The 25048-nt window shown below is 32.3% G+C and overlaps 1 protein-coding gene across 3 annotated transcripts in view; it reads right to left on the bottom strand.

Moving 5' to 3' along the window:
• Chm (CHM Rab escort protein) overlaps positions 1-25048 on the bottom strand; it is a 165679-nt gene that overhangs the window by 16611 nt on the left and 124020 nt on the right. For all 3 annotated transcript variants that reach the window (XM_005328844.5, XM_021728773.3, XM_021728775.3), the window contains 3 exons: positions 22701-22805; positions 22244-22307; positions 18912-19008 (listed from right to left, as the gene is read on the bottom strand). In XM_005328844.5, the coding sequence (XP_005328901.2) occupies positions 18912-19008; positions 22244-22307; positions 22701-22805 (266 nt within the window). The remainder of the gene's footprint in view (positions 1-18911; positions 19009-22243; positions 22308-22700; positions 22806-25048) is intronic.

The following is a 25048-nucleotide window of genomic DNA, read 5'->3' as shown; positions in this document are numbered from 1 at the left end:
TCCCAAAGTCATGAAATTAATAAAAGAATGAGCTGGGACTAAGAGCTGGAATTCAAGCCCAGGTGGTCAGTCTGCAGAGTGCCTGACCTTGGACACTAAAAGACATTTGTGATTGTCATAATGGCCTACAGAAGGCAGAGCCAGTCATTTAAGTCAGCAGTCTTCAAACTGGCGTGTGCACAGGAATACACAAGGACTTTTGGCAAGGTATAATAACTACAAGGGAATCATTTTCCAGATGTTGAACTTCACCTCTTTCCACTTCATTAAGAAATAATACATCAACAAATTTTACTTTTGGTGTTGAATATTTATAAAAATGTAATACATTATGACATTGATTATTTTTGCAAATAATAATTATATGATCCAAAATTTTTAATATTTAAAAACTTACTACACCAAATAGTTTCTAAAACTCCTTTTATTTTTTTTAATTGATTATTGTGGGTATCAAATAACCTTGCTACTCAGATTCCATGAATACATTTAAAAGAACATTATAGTTTTACTACTACAAATAAATATTTATAATGTTAGAATTTATTTATAAATTTATACTCTGCAATTATACTCTGCCGTTATTTGAGCCTTCTGAAGAAAAATTGTATATGTGAACTTAAAAGAATTCAAGGGGTACATGAGCAAAAAGTCTGAACACCTTGGGCCCATGGTAAATTCAAAACTAAACCTGGAGAATATATTGTCATTTTTTAATAACATTAACTCTATGTGAAATACTTCTTTGCATCCTGTGTCATCTCCACAGACTTAATTTGCTCAAAGGCAAACAACAAGCACAAATTAGATCAGATGGGCAAACACATTCCTAAAAGTGTTACATTTCATTAACACCAACTGACAATTATTACTAAGACTGTGGCATATGCAGCAGAAGAGGAAACATTTCCCACAGGTGTCATGCGATCTTATAACTGACACAAAAATTAAATCTTAACCCTACCTTTTATAAACCATGCTCCTTTTACTTCGTTTAGAAATCACTTAAAGGCTTACTGGGCTAAAGAAATATAACACAATATATTCTCTATCAAAATTCCTATACTGGTAATACACTTAGATTTTGTACAGGCATTTAAGAAACATTAGTTCAAAATAAGCTTTCCTAAATGTAAGAGTAATCCTTGAAAAACTTTGATGAATGGAATGTCAGTTACAATCAGCATCATAAGAAAAAAAAAAGGATCTGAAAGGGAGAAGTCAGAAATCACTTGACACAAAGCTAGAAATAATAACACATTTTCAAATCTCCAAAACCTGGTTTGGAATACTGATCTATACCACAGGTTATTGTTTTGAAACATATGATAAATGAGATGTCTACTCAGAATTAGAAAAATGTGCATATTTTTTAAAAATTTGTTCTTTTAGGTATACATGACAGTAGAGTATATTTTGACATATTATACATACATGGAGCATAACTTATTCTAAAAAGGATCCTGTTCTTGCAGTTGGACATGATATGGAGTTTCACTGGTCATGTATTCAAATATGAACATAGGAAAGTTATATCCTCTTCATTCTACTATCTTTTCTATTCACATCCCCTCCCTTTCCTACATTCCCTTTTGTTTAATCCAATTATATGAGCATATTTAAAAGTAACAAGCCTAATGTATAGAAGCAAAGCTACATAGTATAGGATGAATATGTGGGTCTGGTTTTACTTCTGCTCTCCAGAAACACTTGGTTAAGTGAGTTTCTCTCTCTGACCTCAGTGTCTTCATGACTAAACAGAAGGTACAAAATTAGTTATCAAAAGGCCTCTACAAGTCTAAAATTTTATGAAGCCAACTTCTTATTATAACCATGATTTTTTCAGTGATGACAGATTTTTAAACCAAAAACTAATGGTGTTAACAAATGGCTACAAAACCTAAGTAAATGATCACTGAGAAAGAAAAGAATTCCATTCTTCAAGCTTCTGAGGTAATCACAAACAGCAGTCATTCACTCTATACAATAGGCAAAATTGTTCCAAATGCTTTGAAAGAATCTTGATGTAAAGGTAGTTAACAATTGTGTTTTGTTGTACAATCTAACTAGAAAACATAATTTATGTATATTTGTATGGCTCATAAGTTATCTTTTACATATGCATAAAGGTGAAATATAAGTCATGTCATAAATTACAAGTAAGAAATAATAGAGTCAATAAGATAAAAAAGGTTAGAAAGCCCATTTTCCTTAAGGTACCAACTGAGGAACTAAATGGTATATGACACACAATTTGTTTTTCTAACCCAACCATGGAAAAAATTATGGAGTTAAACTGTACTTTAACAGCAGAATTTAAGGAAAAAAATCTCTAGAATACCAACTTAAGATCATGAGGAAAAATAAGACAATTTATAGAAAAAAAGGCACAGTAAATTGCTTTAAATTATCTAAACTCAATTTTATAGTAGTAAAAGCAGAAAAGAGTATTATATCAGTTCCAAAAAGGATTCTATAATATTCATTATTTTATATACATAATATTCATATTATATATTAAAATATATAATCATATCATAAATAACTTCCTCTCATATCAGATTGAAATTGATTAAAACAGCTGTTACTTACTGATTAGTATGTACTTAAATATTCCAAAGTGTCTAGAATATGAAGTATAAAGTACATGAACTTGAATGTCAAGTACAAGGGCTACAGAGATGTTTTGTTTATGCGCAAATGATTTTAAAGGAAAACAACCCTTAGGCAAACTATCCAAAAGAAAGAAGGGAAAAGAACTCAAATTAACAAACTTTGAGATGAAAAAGGATATATCACCAGAGACACTACTGCAATCCAGAGAATCATCAGAAACTATTTTGAAAATTTATAATACAATAAGCTATAAAATCTTCAAGATATGGAAGTATTTACCAGGCATGGTGGCACATGCCTGTAATCCCATCAGCTTGGGAGGCTGAGGCAGGAGAACTGCAAGTTCAGAGCCAGCCTCAGCAACTTAGTGAGGCCCTAAGTAATTCAATGAGACCCCGTCTCTAAGAAAAAAAAAAAAATATATATATATATATATATAAAAAGGTCTAGGGATATGGCTCAGTGGTAATGTGCCCCTGGGTTAAATCCCTGACATCCCCCCCCCCAAAAAAGGGAGAAATTCTTAGAGACATATGACCTCCCCAAATTGAACTAAGATACAGAAAACTTAAACAAATCACTATCACATAATGACATAATGATATTGTAGCAACTATCAACAGTCTTCCAACAAAGAAAAGCTCAGGACTGCATGTATTCTCATTTGAGTTCTACCAGACCTTTAAAGAAGAATACCAATCCTCCTCAAATTAATCCATGAAACAGAAAAGAAAGGAACTCTGCCAAACTCATTCTATAAAGCCAGTAGTGCACTGGCAGCAAAATAAGACAAAAATGCATCAAGAAAAGTTCAGACCAATACCTCTGATGAACACAGATGCAAAAATTCTTAATAAAATATCTGCAAATTACATACCTAAATACATTAAAAAGATAGTATGCCGTGGTAGAGTGGGTTTCATCCAAAGGATGAAAGGTTGGTTCAACATATGGAAATCAATAAATGTGCTTGGTACAGTGGTACAAGCCTGTAATCTCAGTGGCTCCAGAGGCTAAGGCAGTAGGATCACATTTAAAGCCGCCCTCAGCAACTTAGTGAGGCCCTAATCAACTCAGCAAGACCCTGTCTTTAAATAAAATATTAAAAAAAATGGCTGGGGATGTGGCTCAGTGATTAAGGACCACTGGTTCCACTGGTTCAATCCCTGCTTCAAAAAAAAAAAAATAGACTTAAGTATAAGAATAACATGCTTATCTCAACAGATGCAGAAAAAGCATTTGACAAAGTCCAGCACCCATTCATGATTAAAACAATAAAAAAAAGAGATAGAAGAAATTTACCTCAACATTGTAAAGGCTATATATGACAAACCCAAGGCCAATATTATCCTGAATGGGGGGAAAAAACTAAAAGCATTTTCTCTAAAAACAGGAACAAGACAAAGATGCCCATTTTCACCACTCCTATTCACCACAGTACTTGGAACTCTAGACAGAGCATCAGGCAAGAGAAGGAAATTAAAGGGGTACAAATAAGAAAAGAAGAGCTAAAATTATCTGTTTGCTGATAACACGATCCTCCATTTAGAAGACCCAAAAATTTCCACCAGAAGACTTTTAGAGCTCATAAATAAATTCAGCAAAGTAGCAGGATACAAAATCAACATCCATAAATCAATTGTGTTCCTATACTACAAAGGTGAATCTGCTGAAAACAAAATTAGGAAAACTAGCTCATTTTTCACAATAGCCTCAAAAATACTTGGGAACCAATCTAACAAAAGAGGTAAACCACCCATAGAACACTAAACAATAAAATTGAGGAAGACCTTAGAAGACAGAACCCCCCCCCCCACGTTCTTGGATAGGCATTATTAATATTGTCAAAATGGATATTCTACCAAAAAGCATGGTGTAGATTCAATGCAATTCCCATCAAAATGCCAATAACATTCTTCTCAGAACTAGATAAAGCATATATAAATTTCATTTAGAAAAAAAAAATAGGAGACCCCAAATAGCCAAAGCAATCCTTAGCCAGAAAAGTGAAACAGGAGCCATAATAATATTGGACTCCAACTTATACTACAGAGCTATAGTAAAAAAAAAAAAAAAAACATAGTATTATCACAGTAACAGGCATGAAGACCAATGGAATAGAAGACAAAGAGACAAAAATCAGATAAATACAGTTATCTTATTCTAGTCAAAATGCCAAAAACATTTTGGAGAAATGATAGATAGCCTTTTTAGCAAATGGTGCCGGGAAGACTGGAAAGCCAAATATAGCAGAATGGAATTTAACCACTCTATCTTACCCTGCATAGAAGTCAACTCAAAGTGGATCAAAGGCCTACGAATTAGACTAGAAACCCTGCAACTGTTAGAAGAAAATGTAGGCCCACCACTCCATCATGTCAGCACAGGAAACAATTTCCTTAACAAGACTTCTAAAGTACAAAAAATAAACGAAAATAAAATGAATAAGTGGGATTACAGCACATTAGAGTGTGCTAAATATCTGATGTGCTATTGAACAGTGTTTATACCAAATAAGACATGTTTAAAATTATTTATTTTCATGTGGTGCTGAGGAGCCCAGGGCCTCACACATGATAGGTGAGCACTCTACCACTGAGCCACAACCCCAGCCCCCAAATAAGAAATTCTAAATAGTCTTCTAACCATTCCTTACTTCATTTCCAGTGTAATGAAAATTGATTTAACAAGTTAACCAAGGCATTTTTATTTTCAATAAAAGGTAACACTAGTTTCCTTTGGAGGTATCTCTGCTGGAGAATTATTTTTTAAAAATAATTCAAATTGTAAATATTTATGGGTTAAATGTGATAATGATACATGCATACAATGCGTAATAATCAAATTGGGATATTTAGCATTTACATATTATTAAATATTTGATTAACATATTATGGAGTGTAGTGTGATATTTTAATACATGTAACATATGTAATGTCCAGATTAGGGTTTCAATTTCTTTATGCTTACTTTATGTTAGAGTTCTTTTTTTCCCTTTCTTTCCTTTTTTTAGTATTTGGAATTAAACCCAGGTGCATTCTATCACTTAGGTAAATCCCTGAATCTTTCTATTTTATTTTGACACCAGGTCTCATTAAATTGTCCAGGCTGTCCTCAAACTTGTGATCCTTCTTTTTTTTTTTTTTTTAAGAGTGAGTGAGAGAGGAGAGAGAGAGAGAGAGAGAGAGAGAGAGAGAGAGAGAGAGAGAGAGAGAGAATTTTTAATATTTATTTTTTAGTTCTCGGCGGACACAACATCTTTGTTGGTATGTGGTGCTGAGGATCGAACCCGGGCCGCACGCATGCCAGGCGAGCGCGCTACCGCTTGAGCCACATCCCCAGCCCACTTGTGATCCTTCTATCTCAGCCTCCCAAGTGCCTGAGCTTATAGGTGTACACGATTATGCCGGGCTTGTGTTTGGAGTTTTTGAGCTCCTGTCTTCTGGTCATTTATAAAATATATAATAGGCTTTTGTGGACTACAGTCATCCCACAGTGTAATAGAACACTAGAACAAAATACTTTTAATACCTGTATTTTGATACCCACTATCCAAACTCCCCCTATTTCTCCTCTCCTTCAACCCTTCCCAACCTCTAGCAATCACTATTATAGATTCAGATCAACTTTTTTTTAGCTTCCACTTATGACACTTATGCAGTGTCTTTCTGTGTCTGACTTATCACACTTAACATAATGTCTTCAAGTTCCATTTTCTGCAAATTACAGGAAATTATTATTTTATGGCTGAAAATATTTCCTTATGTATGTGTAGTATATTGTCTTTACCCATTCATCCACTAATGGATGTCTAGGTTGATTTCATGTTTTAGAGACTGTGAACAGTACAGCAATAAATGAAGTTGTATAAGTTATATCTTTGATTTACTAATTTCATTTCCTTATATATCTAGAAATAGGATAGTTGAATCATATAGATCTACTGTTTGTTTTTTGAAGAACCTCCATATTGTTCTCCATAATGACTGTACAATATACAGTTCCAATGCTGAATAAGAGTTCCCTTTTTTCCACATGCACAAGAACATTTGGTACTTCTTTCTTTTTGATAAAAGCCATTCAAACTGGGATGAGATGGTATGTTACTGTGGCTTTGATTTGCATTTCCTTGATGGCTAATTATGTTGAAAATTTTTCATAAATTTTTTGGGAACTAAGAGGGTAGCTCAGTGGTAAAGTGTTAGCATAGCATTCCTGATGCTCTGGGTTTAATCTCTTGCATTACAAACAAAAACAAAAGCAACCCAATATCCGAATTTCTTCTTTTGAGAAGTACCTACTCATATCAATTGCCCATTGTGAAATTGAATTGTTTTTTGTTAGTGGGTTTTTAATTCCTTATATATTCTGGATATTAATTTCTGCTGCAGACATCTGTTACACGAGCTGAATGTCTGCTTTTAGAATGATTTTTTAAAAAAATAATGAAGGGCAATCTTTGGCTCAGCCCACTAATATGTCTCTAGGGGCTTCCATTCATTTGCTACAACATACTCCTATGACTCTTCCAGTTCCTACTCTGCATTTAGTTTTAAAGTAAAAACTAACATTTAGTAAGTACTTGTAAGTGCCATGACCTGTTCATATTAATTTGATCCTGATAACAATCCTGAGGTAAATACTATCATAATCCTTATTATATACACAGGGATGCTGAAGGATTAAGTAACCTGCATACGATCAGTCAAGTAGTAAGTAAAAGCTGGAATTTTAAACAGGCCTGTTTACCACTATAAAATAGCATATTAATACATATCTCCTCTGTTAACTGAACTATTTATTTGCCTTGCAAGTTCTTTTCATATACACAATTCCCTATGATATGAGGGTAGGATTTCCTAAGAGTTTTACAAATTCCAAATCAAGCTAAATTTAAAGCAATGCAACATCAGTGAAAAGTTGTTAGAGACTAAACAGTCAAAGTGACTATAAACAATCAAGGTACTTTAATGTCTTAAGTATATTATTGGTCACACACTTAAGACTATGTGGCAGCATTTGCACAGCATGGGATAAAGAATAAAAAGTCTACAAAGTCCCAGTGACTCAAAGGCTGAGGCAGGAGGATTGCAAATTCAAAGCTAGCTTCAGCAACTTATTGAGGGCCTAAGCAAATTATCGAGACCCTATCTCAAAATAAAACACAAAAGGTGCTGAGGATGTGACTCAGTGGTTAAGCACCCCTGGGTTCAATCCTTGGTACCCCGCTAAAAGTATATAAAGTGTGATTTTAAAAAGAAAAAATTACAATTGTTGAAAGGTAGGAAACTCCAAGAGAATTACACATTGCATCTTATTGCATGATGCCTAACATATAAGATCCTCTTTCACAAAGACTATGAAATAAATTTTGTGTATTATACTCTATTAAATGTGACACAGTGAATAACAAGTACCACAGTACAGGTGAACCCTGAATTATACAGTAAACTGTCTTAAATTTCTACCCTGTTTTCAATGAGAAGACAAAAAAGATGCTGATTTAAGAATGTGCTAATTTGAGAAACAGGTAATGAACAGAGACAAAGACAAACTGAGTGTCAGAATTAGTCAATATCTGAGTTCTTAGTATGTGCTCAGAAAAAATAACATGTAAAACTCTCACTAGCTAAGAGCAGAAGAACTATAACAAAGTTAAATGCTCTCATTTCCTCATATTTATTTAAGTGGGAAAATAACTTTAAAATCAGTAACATTTTAAAAGGAAAATACATCTTTAACTATAGATTGGTATGGTTAAAAAAATGAACTATGCTAAATCAGACATGAATGAAATCCAGTATGATCCAGCAATCCAACTTCTGGACATGAATCCAAAAGAATTGAAATAACTCCATAGGAAGGGACATCTATAACCCTGTTAATGTGGCACTATTCACAATAGCCAAAACATGAAAGCAATGTGTCTATCAATGGATGAATGGATAAAGAAAATATGGTTGAGTTTGGGGCATAGCTCATTGAGAGAGTACAATTACTTAGGATGCTTGAGGTCTTGGGATCATTTCCCAACACTACAAAAACAACAACAAAGATAGGTGGTTTAGGTGAAAATATGGTGTACACACACACACACACACACACACACACACACACACACACACACATAAAAATAGCCTTAAAAAGAAGGACATCTTGTCATTAAAAACAGAATGGATGGAATTTGAACATAATAGGCTAAATGAAATGGTCCAGGTACAAAAAAACAAATACTGAATAATCTGATTATATGTGGAATATAAAACATTTAACCTGGGCTACGGTTGTAGCTCAATGGTAGAGCATTGGCCTAGCATGTGTGAGGCACTGAGTTTGATCCTCAGCACCACATATAAATAAGTAAATAAAATAAAGGTATACAATATTTTAAAAATTAAAAATAATAATCTTATAGGAACAGTAGAAAATCCATTACTAGAGGCAGAAGGTAAGGCTAGGAAGGTAGAAGGTAAAGCTGGGAAGGTAGACAGATCAAGAAAAATGATTTATTGATCAAAAAGTAAAACATCTAAGACAGAGGAGATACTTTTTTAAATAATATTTTGTGGTTGTAGATGGACAGTATGCCTGTATTTTATTTGTTTATTTTTAGGCAGTGCTAAGGATCGAACTCAGCACCCAACACCTGCTGGGCAAGTGCTCTACCACTGAGCTACAGCCCCAGTCCAAGGAATACATTTTAATATCCCTACAGGGTGGCCACAGTTAATGATAACATATATTCCTAAAAGAATAGATTTTTAATGTTTTTACTACAAAAAAATGATAAGGTGATGGAAATGCTAATTAAATTCACTTGATTGAATCTTTCTACAATGTTATACGTAGGTCAGAACATCACATTGTACCCCATAAGTAAAAATGGGAATTATTTGCCAATTTAAAAAATTATAACATTAAGATTACCAAAAAATGTACAAAAAAGACATAATTTTTTACACAAGGATTCCAATCTGTTCTTTAAATACCTTTGTAAAAAGTACATCTTACACAAACAAGCTAATATGGCCATGAATAATCTTTAAAATACATTTCTTTTTTAAATAATTGAACTTTAAATGACTAAAGCTCACATTATTTACTTTCTGTAAATTTCATTTTATTACTTGTATGGAATGGGACAAGTCACACAGTCTCACTGGTATATATACTGATTATGTTTGATTTATTCAGGTTTACTTGCATTATTTACAGTGGTTGCCAACATTTGTCAAGTGATTCTTCCAACAGGAAGAATGATGAGCTTAGCTCATGATTTCATCATTACAGCCTCAATTTTTAGGACAAGTGAACATGCTTGGTTCCACTTAGCTAAACAAACTGATTATATCCCTATCAATTGTACAAATGGGACCAAAGTCTAAATATATTTGTCTACTAATCTTAAGTAATTATTCACAGAAAATAAACCACAACAAAACCCATTTAGTTAATAATCTAAAAACATAAAACTTGTACAACATTTAGAATATATTCTTTCCCAAATATTATTTTATTTTTTGATTTTTAATAACCATGAGGAAATAGATGATCATTCACAGTTCAACATCATAATTAATATAAATATGAGAAATTCATAAGGTGGGATCCAAAAGGTGGGATCTTATGCCACAAATATTCATATTCAGAATTTTCAACTTTTGGTGATCTTGAAGGTAATGAAAATGTGTTTCTAAATTACTGTAAAGTAACAATTATGTAAATTTTAAAACATGCTCTATTAAGTTCAGAATGTGCTTTATTCATAAAGGCTTGGGAGAAAAGACAAAACTCTTAAAAGTAATTTACATGTATTATGAAAAAAGAATATAACATTCTAAAGTAACTAATTTGTCTGTAATCAGGAAGTTTCAAAAGAGGAAAATAAATGATCTAGGAAAAGGTTTAGATATATAAAATAATCACATAGTAGGTATACTCACTCACTTCTTTTTCTTATTTCTGACTCAAAACAAAAAAAAAATCAAGAGAAAGGTAAAGGATAGTTTAAAGCCTTCTGTGATATTATCAGCCTGATTTTGTTTTAAAAGACAGACCAAGAACAGAACAACTTGCAACTAGTTGTGACATCAATGAGGCTCAATTAGGGCATGTGCAGGAAAATAAACCATTAAAGACCTTTGATGTCCAAGTTACAAATTGCTTCTGAATGTCTGTGAACAGGCCCAGAGAATAAGAAAAGGAGAATGAAAACAAGCCAAACATTAATTAAGTAATAAAAGCAAATGAATGATAAAAATGTCAGTTTCTATCTCAGTATCTTTCTTAAATCTTGCTATATATCACATCAAACACTCTTATAATAATAACTACTAACTAGTTTAAAATAACACATTATTATAGAATGAATGTATAAAAGATTTAAAAATGATCATGAACTTCTCTTTTCTCTGGAACAAGGAAAATATAACTAATAAATTCAAATTTATCTCCTTCAGTCAATCTTCTTGGTATAAGCTCAGTGAGATTAAGAAAAAATACGAAAAAAGAAAAAAAAAAACAAAGCCAGTCTATTTGTCTATACTCTGGTTGTGTATTAATATATTGATTAAGCTACAGTAAAAATCACATAAACAATTTAATCATAGAAGAGGCAGTGAGAAAGTTGTAGCTGAAGAGAGCTTTAGAAAAAAAGTATCTTGGCTAATTTTGCTTACAATACTGTCATACATTACCAAACATGTACACAAGACTGGTGGCTTTCTCCACACATGCAAAATATGGACCACTGGGGGTTTTCAGTTATTATGGGATCTTTCAAAACAATTTTGAATAATTTCTAATGAAGAATTAATAATTTCTAATAAAGAAATCAAGACACAATAAATGAAAAACTTTTCAAAAGTTAAATTCTAAATGAGGCAATTTTGTAGACTCTTTTGCCAATATTCTATCTAGAATAGCCATAGTCTCATTTGTTAAAATTATTTATTTATTTATTTATTTATTTATTTATTTATTTATTTACAATGCTAAAGATCAAACCCAGTGCTAGACAAGTGCTCTGACACTGAGCTATACAGCCCCAGCATCCTGTAGTCTCATTTAATTTACTATAAAATCAAGCTAGAAATTGATTCCCACAAAATTCGGTATATGAATTTTAAAAAATTATCTTTTCAATTTCATGACATATAAAGATAGTGTGTTTTAAATTTCTTTGTTTTGCATTTGCTAGTGGATAGGTTTCCCAGAAACTTTAGTCTCTATCATTAAAGTTAGAAAATGTCACTTTAAAAACAAGATGTAAGTTTATAGTGAAAATGATTAAATCAAGCTAATTAACAAATCCACAGACACTTATTACTGTTTCTTTGGTAAAACTTTTGAAATCTACTCTTGTAACATTTTTGAGTAAACATAAGTGAAAATATCACTATATCCTGTAAATAAAACTATTATTTGCCAATTAAAAATAAGCATAGCTGGGCACAGTGGTGCACTACTGTAATCCTAGTGGCTCAGGAGGCTGAGGCAGGAGGATTGAGGGTTCAAAACCAGTCTCAGCAAGAGCAAGGCTCTAAGTAACTCAGTGAGACCCTGTCTCTAAATAAAATACAAAACAGGGCTGGGGATGTAGCTCAGTGGTCGAGTGCCCCTGAGTTCAATCCCTGGTACAAAAAACAAACAAACAAACAAAAAAAAACATTAAGTAGTGCTAGGGCTATAGGTCAGTGGCAGAGAGCTTGCCTTGCACGTGTGAGGCACTGGGTTTGATCCTTAGCACCACATTAAAAAAATAAAATAAAGGCATTCTGTCCATCTACAACCACAAAATTAAAAAAAAGTAAAACTTCATCCTCATGAACAAACAAAAAAGCAGCAGTGGTAATATTTGAATCAGGATCTTTAATATTTGAATCAAGACTTTGCATGTGGTTTATTTTCAATGGTGCTAAGCAAAAAGTACTTGTTCTAGGAATAGAAATTATAAGCCATGTTCCAAATACTAATTTCTGGACTAGAAATGCAAAGATAATGATGCTGTGATTGCTCTGAGAAGCAGTAGAGTAGCAAAAAGTGTGGGCTTTAGAACCTGACTGCCTGCATTCAAATTCTGCTTCTCTCATCCATTGGAGAAATTATTTACCTTCTCTGTGCCTCAGTTTCCTAATTTGAATAATAGAAAAGAAAATGGGCCTATCTCATACCTGTGAAGAATAAATTGAATTGACCATGTGAATGCACAGTGTAAGTACTTAATGCTTGATACATATCATTATTATTAAGATGGAATAAATGTTAACCTAGAAGAAAGTACAGGCAGGGTTCCATTTGAAAAAGGAACAAGAATCTAACTACATGAATGAGTCAGGAAATGCTTGGAAAGGTGGTAATATTTGAATCAGGATCTGAAAAGATAAAGAAGAATTTAACTGGTTTGCAAGGTCACACTTAGGTAAAGGAACAATATGTGCAAAGGCCCAAAGGCAAGGGAAAGCATGTTAATATTAAAATGAATAATATTTTGCTAAAAGTAATATCTGTAATCCAGTATATTAGTAATGCATTCATATTATCCTTCATGTTATAAACAGAAGCAGTCATTTATTATATCCTTACTCTTTGCAACACATTGTAAATTGCTTTATAAACACTGAATTTTTGCAATAGTCCTAATTCATTTATAACCACTGGCACAACATTTAGTGGGAGCTCAAAAAATGTTTACTGCATGACAATAATCACAGAATGTTAGAATATTTTCTTTATTGTTAGACAAAAAGAATCCTATAATTCTAGGGTTGGCACAAAGTTTATGACTTTTTCTTAAATATTTATTTTTTAGTTGTAGTTGGACACAATACCTTTATTTCACTTATTTATTTTTATGTGGTGCTGAGGATAGAACTCAGGGTCTCGCCCATGCGAGGTAAGTGCTCTCCAGATGAGCCACTACCCCAGTTCCACAAAGTTTATGATTTATAACTAAAAACAAAAAAGAAAGACAAAGAAAAAAAGAAAATTTAAAGGTGGGGAATATCATTATTTTTAAAAATTTCAGCACTACCATAGTGGTGATCTGTGTGGGCCCTGAATCAAGTGATTATTTGAATCTCAGATAACCACTTACTAAGGTGCATGAACTTAGACAATCTAATTAAACTCTCTAAGCTTTAGCTTGATAATCTGTAATATGGAACTAATAATACCTATTTCATAGAATTAAGAACAATATAAAATAATGAATGGCCACCAGAAAATTCTATATAATAGCTATTATTATATAATATTTCAATGATACATATCACCCTATGACCTTCAGTAAAGAATTTTGCTCTCTCTCTGGTTCAGTTTTATTTATAGCAGGCCTAAAGATGAACTATATAGTAGTTACCCAGATGAATTGACTTTTTTGTCTCATCACAAATTGCTTTAACAGATGCAGCCAACGAATACATTTCAAACTGGTGATCTCCTATATTTGGATAGGGCAGAGATATTCTTCCACCATTTCTTGCCACAAATTGCACTCTGAAGAATTTAATTATTATGGAAGTTGTTTGATCTCTTTATACTGATTCCATGAATAAATATAACTCACATTAAAAAGCCACTAAGATAACTACATAAATGTCAAATTAGAGACCATATTGAAAATTAAACAATTTCCAAGGGATGTTTAAAATATTATAATAATGCCTAGAAAATGCGAAGGTAACAGTAACACTTCATGCTCCATATGACTTTAGAATACAACCAGTAGCAAGATTTTTCTAAATATTTTCTAATTTCACTAACTGGAAAAAAATGTTTGGGGATGGGAGAATATATAGATACACATAAGTAAATAAATTAAGCAGGAACAGAATACGAGTGACAAATGAGTAAGGGGTCAAGGAAGGGCTGACTAATGTTAAAAGTTTTTTAAATTTTAGGAATATTTAATAAGGTAGGAAAATTTAATAGAAATGAAGAAAAAACAGACGATGTTTAAATTTAATGACCACTTGAGATACTTATATATTGTAGCAGCCAAGAAATAAGCAAACAAAATGGTGGATTCCATCATACATAATCAACATGAAAATACTAAGGAATTTAGGGTACATCAAATTTTGATCACACAATGACAAATGTTGCTGATGATTCCTTATATTCCTAGCATAAATGTCTGTTTTAAATTTCTATTATACGAGTTTTATTCAGCCATAAAGAAAAACAAAATTATGTTTTTGCAGGAAAATGGATGGAACTTGAGACCGTTATGTTAAGTGAAATAAGCAAAACTTAGAAGGTCAAGGGTCATATATTTTCTCTTATATGTGGAAACTAGAGAGAAAAAAGGAAACTAAATAAAGGTAGGGGTGATCACATGAAAAACAAAGGGAGATGAAGAGAATAGAGGAAAGGAACCAAGGGGTGGGAAGATGGAAAGAAGCAGGAAAGTCATAGGGAAGGATATTGGTCAAATTATATTGTTTTATTTTGTGCATGAACCAATATGTAACATCAAATCCCATATTATGTGCAATTATAATGCTCCAGTTAAATAAGGTGTGGAAAATTCTTATTGTAGAGAAATCAGAAAATCAAGGGAAACAAAAAGAAAAACCTACAATTTGGTTGCTTGCAACTATTTGGATATGACTACTGCTACTATTACTCTGATATAATCTCTTTGGAATTCATTTCCTATAAAATGATGTCCAGTAAAAGCACATATTTGTGTGTGTGTGTGCGTGCACACGCGCACACACACACACACGTTTACACACATATATAAAAGCAAACATATTAGTCCCTCATGATACTAAATTAGTTAAAAATTTTTGCCCATAAAGGCATTCTTCCAAATGCATTAATTTAGGGCAACAATACCATGATAACAAAACCAGCTAAGGTCCACAAAAAAAAAAAAGAAAGAAAGAAAGAAAACTGCAGGCCAATATGTTTGATGAACATAGAAGAAAAATTCTAGCAAACTGAATCCAGTAGTACATTAAAATGATTATCATACACCATGATCAAGCGGGATTGATTCCAGGGACACAAAGATGTTTTACATACACATTAACAATGAAGGGCAAAAACCACCTCAATAAATGTATAAAAGACATCTGATAAATTTTAACATCCCTTCCTGATAAATACACAGCACGAATGAAGTATAAAAGGAACACACCTCAACATAACAAAGGATATTCGTACCAAGCCAATGGATGTCATTATATTAAAAGGGGAAAAGCTGAAAGCTTCCTCCCTAAGATATGAAACAAGTCAAGGATATAAACTTTTGCTACTTTCCTTCAACACATTTCTGGAAGGTCTAGCCAGAGAAATCAGGCAGAGAAAGAAGTAAAAGATAGATACCCGAATTAGAAAAGAAGTCACTGAGTTATCACTTTTTACAGATGACACAATCATATGTGTGTGTGTGTATGTATCCCCCCCCAAACTCCATCAACAAATTATTATAAGTAATAACTGAATTCATCAGAGTTGCAGAATACAAAATCAACATGTAAAAATCAGTAGTGATGCTACATATCTATAGCCGATTATCTGGCACAGAAATCAAGAAAGCAATGAAATTTGCAACAGCTATAAAGAATAAAATATCTAGGGATGAATTTAACAAAGAGTTGAAATATCTGTATAATAAAAATTATGAAACATTGATGAAAGAAAGAATATTGTTAAAATGCCCATACTACACAAAGCAATCTACAGATTCAAGGCAGTCTCTATCGAATTACCAATGCCATTCTTCAAAGACTTAAAAAAAATTTAAATATTATTTAGTTGTCAATAGACCTTTATTTCATTTATTTATTTGTGGTGTTGAGAATCCAACCCAGTGCCTCACACATGCTACATAAGCACTCTACCACTGAGCCAAACCCCAGCCCCAAGACCTAAAAATTAATATGGAACAATGAAAAATCCCAAATAGACAAAGCCATCTTGAGCCAAAAAACAAACAAATCAGGAGCACAATTTTAACTTACCTGACTTCAAAAGAGACTACAAAGTTGTAGTCAACACAGTGTGGTATTGGCATAAAAACAAGCACATAGACTAATGGAACATAATAAATATCCCAGAAATAAACTGAAATATCTATGGTCAACTGATTTTAGACAACAGTGCTAAGAACACAATGGAGAAGGCAGTCTTTTCAATAACTGGTGCTGGGAAAATAGAACATAAAGATGCAGAACAGGGAGTTACAGTGGCACATGCTTGTAATCCCAAGAGCTTGGGAGGCTGAGACAGGAAGACCACAAAATCAAGGCCAGCCTAAGCAATTTAGGAGACCCTGTCTCAAAATAAAAAAATAACAAAAAGTGGAGTGCAGGGCTAGGGATGTGTAGTTAAACACCCTCAAGTTCAATCTGAAGTACAAAAAAAAAAATCTAGAGGAATGTAACTGAAACTCTTAGTAGTAAAACATGTAAAAATCAATAGTGATGCTACATGTCAATAGCCGATATGTAGCTGACAACTCAAAATGGATTAAAAATTTTAATGTAAATACCCAAAACTACATTATTACTGGAATAAAACATATGAGATACACTTCCAAGCACTAGAATTCACCATGATTTTTTGGATAAGACACAAATGCACAGGCAACAAAAAATAAAATGAGACAAATGAGATTATGCCAAACTAAAAAGTTTTACACAGCAAAAGAAACAATCAACAAAATGAAGACACAATCTGGAGAAAATGAGAAAAATCTTTGCAAATTATACTTCTAACAAGGAGTTGAGATCCAGAATACGTCAAGAATTCCAAAATTTCAATTTCAAAACAAACAAAAAACACAGATTAAATAATGGGCAAATAACCTGAATAAAATTTTTTCAAGAGAATACAAAGGGATAACAAGTACATGAAAGAAAATCACTAACCATAATGGAAATGCCAGTCAAAACACAATGAGATATCAACTTACTCCACTCAAAATGACTATTATGGAATAAGAATTTAAAAAAAAAAAAAACCCTAGGAAACACTGGCAATAATGTAGAGAATGGGTAACTCTTAGAAACTGTTGGTGCAAAGGTCAATTAGTACAACCACTGTGGAAAACAGTATGAAGATTACTGAAAAAAAATTATAAAGAAAATTGCCATACGATCGAGCAATCTCACTACTAGGTACATATCCGAAGGAAATGAAATTAGGTGAAAGATGCTGGCACTCCCATATTGATTGCAGCACTATTCACAATAGCTAAGAAATGGAAAAAACCTAAGTGTACATGAATTGACAAATACATTAAAAAAAAAAAGCGGTTCAATTATACACTGGAATACTTTTCAGTCATAAAAAGAATGAAATCTTGCTATCTGTAACAACATAGAAAGAACCAGAGATCACTGTTAAGTGAAATAAGCCATGCACAGAAAGTCATATACTATATCATCTCATGTAGATGAGTGAGATGATCAACTCTAAAAAAGTTGATCTCATAGAAGTTGAGAATAGAATGGTGGTTACTATATACTGGAAGAATAGCAGGGAGGAAGGCCTAGAGAAAGGTTGATTAATGACTACCATGTTGTAATTAGACAGAAGCAAGAACTCTTGTGTGCAAATACACAGTAGGATGACAGATAACAATACCATATTATACGTTTTAAAATCCTAGAAGAAATTATTTTGAAAGTTTTCACCACAAAGAAATGGTGTTTCACAAAGTAGAAATTAACTTGACTTAAACATCACACAGTGTATATTTCATGGGTATATAAAATATTTGTTTTTATGTATCATTTAAAATAAATTTGACAAATTAACTTCTTAAAAGGCATTCAAAGGATCCTATTGGCCCCTTCTAACATTTGAGGACACAAAGAAGGTGCCATCTATGAGAAACAGGCCCTTACCAAACACACTGTTGCTGGCACCAAGATCTTAAACTTCCCAGTCTCCAGAACTGTGAAAAATAAAATTTTTGTTGCTTATAAATTATCCTATGTAGGGTACTTTGTTACAGAAGCCTGAACAGCTAAAGCAGGAAGTAAAGAAGAAACCAAGCAGCCTAGAAAGAAAAATTATAGAAAGAATGGGAAAGTCACAGAAACCACTTCACGGGAGAACTAGATAATCATGGCTGTGAAGATTTAGCCAAACAAATGTTTTCAGTCAAGGGTAAGGTATGAAATGAGTTACTGTATGACTTTACATTATATGCATAAATACTACGAATAATAAAGGGAAAAAAATCTCCAGAAATACAATCTGGCAACTGCAACAGTGCCCCCTTCCCTTACTCCTTGAGCAAACAAAAAACACAAATAACCCAACTATATGCTTACAGGTGCCTTTCATGCATGTCATCGTTGAAGAACATAACTCAATGACTCGAACAGAAAAACTTCCTGGCTCCTCTGCTGGTACTATTAAAATGGAAATCTAAAAAGCAGAAACAAAATATCAGACACAGCTCTTAGATCTCATTTGTATTCTTCTATCATTAGAGTGCTAACTTCCGAACTTCTAAATATCCCTTGATATTTTTAAAAAATTGCTTATAGGATTTAATTTTAAAATAGAATTTGAAACATGTATTATTTGTCTTGATATTTAATTTCTGCATTATTTGTACTTTATCATATGTTGTGTTCATATAATTTAATAATTGTTCAAGTGTTTAATATTTATTAAATTTATCAACTACTATTTTCAAGGATGCAATTGTAACTTTTACTTTTGAAATATATGCACTTTGTTGTTTGAAATCAGACCATGTCAATTGACTTTTGATTACTCATAATGGCTTCAAATAGGAGTTACAGAGCATTAAGAATTAAATACATTACCAATTCCAAGGACAATGAAATATGGAAAGTAAATTTATAAGAAATGCTTCAAAATGAATGGTTTCACATTAATTATAGGACTTCATTAATAAAACCAGAAATTCAGAATTAGAAGTAAAGCATGAAATTATTATTAAGAATTGGTTTCTGATATACAGTATGCTGCCTAGGCACTAGGGATATGTTATATAGAGTTACATTTAAAAGATTCCAAATGACTATTGGATCACTGTTTCTCTGTAAAGCTGAAATGTCAATGTTAATCCTTAGTCTCAGGAAATCATATCCTCCCATGTAGGAAATGCTTACCAAAGGGGAAAGCCCCATTTGTACTTTTCCCTATAAGTTTTATGCTCATGGTATAAGTAGGAATGTCATATTGATAACCCACTGAGAAAACAACTACAACAAATTCTAAATCTATAAATTATTTCAATAATCATAACCATGTTACTTGATGTACATTTTGGAGCTCAAGATATATCTATGTTCCTCTTCACTCTCTTTGCTACTATCCATGATAGAAAGAACAGACTGGAGTCAACATAAATTTTCTGGAAGTGATATTAGAAGGTTGAAGGAGTTCTCTTTAAATGGCTTTTATTATCTGTATGACATTTGAGAGAGTTAAGTTCTCAGAGTTCAAGTAAGGTTATTGATTGTATCTCAGAAAAAAATATGATAATTACAGGAACCAAAAGTCGTTATTACATCTTGGTGGGGTCCTTAAGACATTTTTCCAATTATGGTCATGTATTTAGTCATAATCATTTAGTTATTCCACAGTGTTTGATGTCTCATTGCTTAATGGGAGATACAGTCAAGCCAACCAGCAGTGAAAGGCCACTGTGATAAGTGATATAATAGCTACTGATACCATTCTTTATATATACTCTTGCTCACACTTGTCACACCAAACTGTACTTGCTACTTACTTGTCTGTATCTGTATCCGCCAAACTGTATGCTATTTGAGGGGAGAGATGCTATCAGGTGACCACTATCTCCTCAGAACCCAGCACACTGGCTGACAGGTAAAAGGCACTTGTTGTTTGCTGAATAATTAAATAAAAGTAGTATTTATGCTTATATGTATAACAGATATACTTGATGTTTGTTCATATAATGTTCATTTTGTTAGCAATAACAACTGGGACCATTAATTAACTTCTCCACTCAAATACTGTTTTATATAATAGGAACCTTCTAACTTAAGGAATTTTAGGAGGCTATTTTTAGCAGTAGCATTAGATCTGAGAGTCACACCTACAGAGTAAACTGATTTTATGTCATTGTAAAATATGGTTAGAAGAAAAAGGGAATATACCCCTTGAATTTAAGTATGCAGACTGACAAAAAATGATAGGCAGAGAGACATTTCTACAGAGTCAAGGATAAGGAAAAGTAAAAAGATATTGAAATGAATAATGGAGGTAAGGAAATATCATAAATGAGACTGCATGCTGAAATTAAATCATATGAGGCCTAATGATGGGCTTTCCATTATTACCATTGTGTTGTCTACCATAAGATTTTTTTCTCTAAGGTTTTTAAATGTATTCTCCAATGATTTTCTTTTTTTTTTTCTGTTAACAATATATTTTCAATTTCATAGAAAGTTGTAAAAATGAAGAACATGTTGAATTTTCCCAGAATATCTCTGTTATACAGATGCAATTATTTATTCTAATAGAATAAATTAAGATATCAAGGCTATTACATAATTTCCTTTATCTATTTTTAAAATGTATTAAAATATTAGTACATTTGGGTTGATATACTTTTACCAATATTTATTTGTACATACTTTCATGTAGATTTAGTTAACAATGCTATAAAAAGTACTAGACTGTGTGATAATACCTCAAATTTGTTAGAAAGGTTATGTGGAAGAGATAAGAGATAATCAAGTGTTGGTGAGGGAATGCTTTTACACTATTAGTCAAAATGTAAATTAATATAGCCTTTATGGACAACAGTGTAGAGGTTCTGCAAAAAATTATAGAACAGAACTATTGTATGAACCAGCAATTCTGCTTCTGGGTATATATGTAAAGAAATAAATCAGCATCTTAAGGAGATTTCTGCACTCCCATGTTCATTCCAGTATTATTCCTTGCAGCCAATATATGGAAACAACCTAAGTATATATCAATGAATAAATAAAATACAGTGTGTGTATGTGTGTGTGTGTATATATATATAATATAGATATATGTACATAATACTCATATAATATTCAATATTCCATATACATGTATGTCAATGAATAAATAGAGTATGTGTAAGTATAGATATTATGTATATAATATTCATATCTCACATACATGTATGTGGGATATATGAATATTATTCTCTCTTAAAAAAGGAAATCCTATCGTATACTACAACATGGATGAATCTTCAGAACATTAAGATAAGTTAAATAAACCAGGCACAGATTGTATATCATCTCATATGTGCAATGTAAAAAAGTCAAATTCATAAAAGCCCAAGTAGAATGGTAGGTGCTAAAGGTTGGGGGTGAACAAAATGGGAGAATTGGTTGAAGGAGAGAAGACTTTCTATCAAGCAGGAAGAAGTTTGAGAGATCTAATGCACAGGATGGAGGATACAGTTAATACTACTACACTGTATACATAAAATTTGCTAAGAGTAGATCTTAAGTGTTCTCACTACAAAAAAAAAGGAAACTGTGAATAGATACATGTTCATTAGCTTGACTACAGCAAAAGTTCACCATGTATATCAAAACAGTATGTTTTCCATCTTAACATACACAACTTTTATTTTTAGAACAGAATTTTATTTTTCTAGAACTGAATTTACCTGTTGATCCGAATCTGATTTTAGTACAGATCTGTCTGTAATCAGAACTGCCCTGGAGATCTGCCTGTAATACACAGAGTAAAGCAATGATTCAAATTTCATGAAAAAGTAACATTTATAGTTATATAACCACCAGAAGGTTTGTTTCAAAGATTCAAGTCAGGATAAAAGTGTTGCCTCCCCCAAATCAAGTCAAGTTCTGCTTTAATCTTTTCTTGGCTCATGAAACAAGAGTATATGACCTACAGACAAACCCCAGCTGAAACAAAGAGTTGAAATTAGGCTAAGATCCCCCCAAAAAGACTCTATATGAGAAGAAAGGTAAGATACTGAATATAACTTAACTTTGCTATACTTTACATGTTACTTGAAGGAGAGAATCCTAGAGAAGTGTCAATACAATCACAGAGCATTAAGTTTCACCTTCCCTTGTCTTGTGGGTAGAGGGGCGCCTTACCTGTATTGCACACGTGAGCATGTGTTCTCAGAAAAGTAACTGTCCTCCACAAGGAAATGCTTAGAGATTATTCTCTGACCAAACTGATCTATAATTGCTTTACATCTATAAAGAAGATAAGCATAGCATATTAAGAAAATGAAAATAATCAGCTACTGGGTTTGAATATAAAACCTTGTGAATATTACAAAATTTTCTACAATTCTATATTTTCAAATACAAAACTGACAATTAATTACAGAATATGTATTCTTGTTGCTATTTTGACATCTTTTAATCTATAAAATGAACATGGAATACAACTCAAATACTTATTTAATTACAATTAGTAAACAAGTTATAAAAAGTATTAGCATGTAATTGTAAGCTTTCCATGTGTTAGGAAGTTTTTTCTTTGTTTAGAAAATGGGCCTTCCCCCCCCCCTTAACAGTTCTAAGAAAAAAAGGAAAGAAAAGTTGATTAAATATCTTGTTATATTATTCACCATCTGTACAAGCCACTGAAGGCTTTTTATTTTTCTGTTAAGTATTGCTTTCTCTTTTGTTCAAGAATAGCTATCTCTCATGCGTTTGATAATGTTTTAAAACAGAAAAAAAGGGGGGATAGAGCTTCTTTTAATATCTGTTTCCACTTTACTTCAAAGGATGATCATAGAAAGATTTCTTTCAAGTGCTGTTTCCAAATAAGGAAAACACTTATGCATGGACATTATCAGGTCTCTGTCATCTGATATGTGTTGGGACAATGAATCATATAGAACCCTCCATTGACCTTCTTTCAATGTGTCTAGATAAAAGGATGAAAATTAGAATCCATCTCCTTGCAGTGCCACAAGTTATAAATGTACTTTATAGGGCTCATTATCCAAACTAATGGACTAAGGGCGACATCCTTGAAATGGACTTACCAGTACTGACAAAGCCAGTATGCAATATTTCAGGAACTATATGCAAACGACTATGTGTTTGCTATATCTTTTTGTTATGGAAATATCAATTTACTTTTGGGACTAGAATTATTTTATTTGAAATACATGATGATCCTTGTAAAATCCAAGAAAAAAATCTCAAAATCATACCACGTTTAAAATATACTGGTGAATATTAAAATATGTTCACCTGCTCTAAAATTGGCAAAATAAGTGCTGTCTACCTGGTATCAAGGCTTTAAATGATGAACATTTAAGACTTAATAGTGAGAGAAATTTTGTGTTTCCTAAAGGCAGATTATGTTTCACTGATATTTTTAAATAAATGGCAAAACACTTTTGTCAGGATAGGCTATGATGTCTAGAGATGCTTTATGTGCTTAATATATATGTTTTAAACAAGCACATATTAACATTTATTCTAAACTATTCCATTAATTAGTATTATAAAATATTTAACTAAATAGATGAAAGATATTACACTTAGATATTTTCCAAAATAAATTGTTTAAAAACTGAAAAGTTAAGTTTCTCATTTGGTCTCCTGTTTTGAAACATTCATAAGCAATTTGAAAAACAAAGTACTTCAGGCAATGGAGAAGAAAAATGTGATGATAAGTCATTACACATAGTGATCTCTATTTGTCCTATAAGCACTGACAAAACTTTTCTTACCTTTCACTGAGAGACCATAGAAATCAAAAGGACAAAATGTGAGAAGAAACAAGGGGGGTCTAAAATGTACATTTTTAATAGGGATTTGGGTTATACAGATTTAACATTTGTTTAAACTCAGGTAATGAATACTGGGACACTTCACTGTAAATTTTATAATCAAAAGAAAAATACTGAAAAATACTAGTGTATGATAAATATAATGAAGTGTTAAGGGAAATTTTTAGTGATACCTACAACTTACTGTGAAATGCATAAAAATGAATTAATAGATGGGTAAAGGGAAGAGTACATGAGGAGTTATATGAATGAGCAAGTATTTCAAAATGTTAATTACAGAACCTGGGTGTTAGCTATCCCAGCCTTCATTTTAAATTCATCATCAAAAGTTGAAATAAAACTGAGAGGAGAGTGATGTTAATATAAATCTAGGTTTGAGTGTAAGACTTTTGCAAAGGGTTTCTATGTAAATAAACTAAACTTCAGCCTCAAACTTGTGTAAACCTCCTTATTTTACAGGTTTCCAAACACTAATAGGGCTGCTCTGGTAATAGTTACACTTCTGGTGACAGGCAGACATTGGTTTCAGAAGCTATGATATTCAAAAGAATTAAGGGGACCACTCAAAGGGGAAATATGGGAATTAATAAGCCTAACTTTGCAAGAAGACAGTAATAAATATGCCAATTAATGCTGAAACTTCTAATGAAACAGTGACTCTCAGAGGAGGAGGAGGAGAAGGAG

This window comes from Ictidomys tridecemlineatus, chromosome X, assembly GCF_052094955.1.
Source record: "Ictidomys tridecemlineatus isolate mIctTri1 chromosome X, mIctTri1.hap1, whole genome shotgun sequence".
In the NCBI taxonomy this organism is placed as follows: domain Eukaryota; kingdom Metazoa; phylum Chordata; class Mammalia; order Rodentia; family Sciuridae; genus Ictidomys; species Ictidomys tridecemlineatus.
This window is presented reverse-complemented; position numbering and strand designations above follow the sequence as displayed.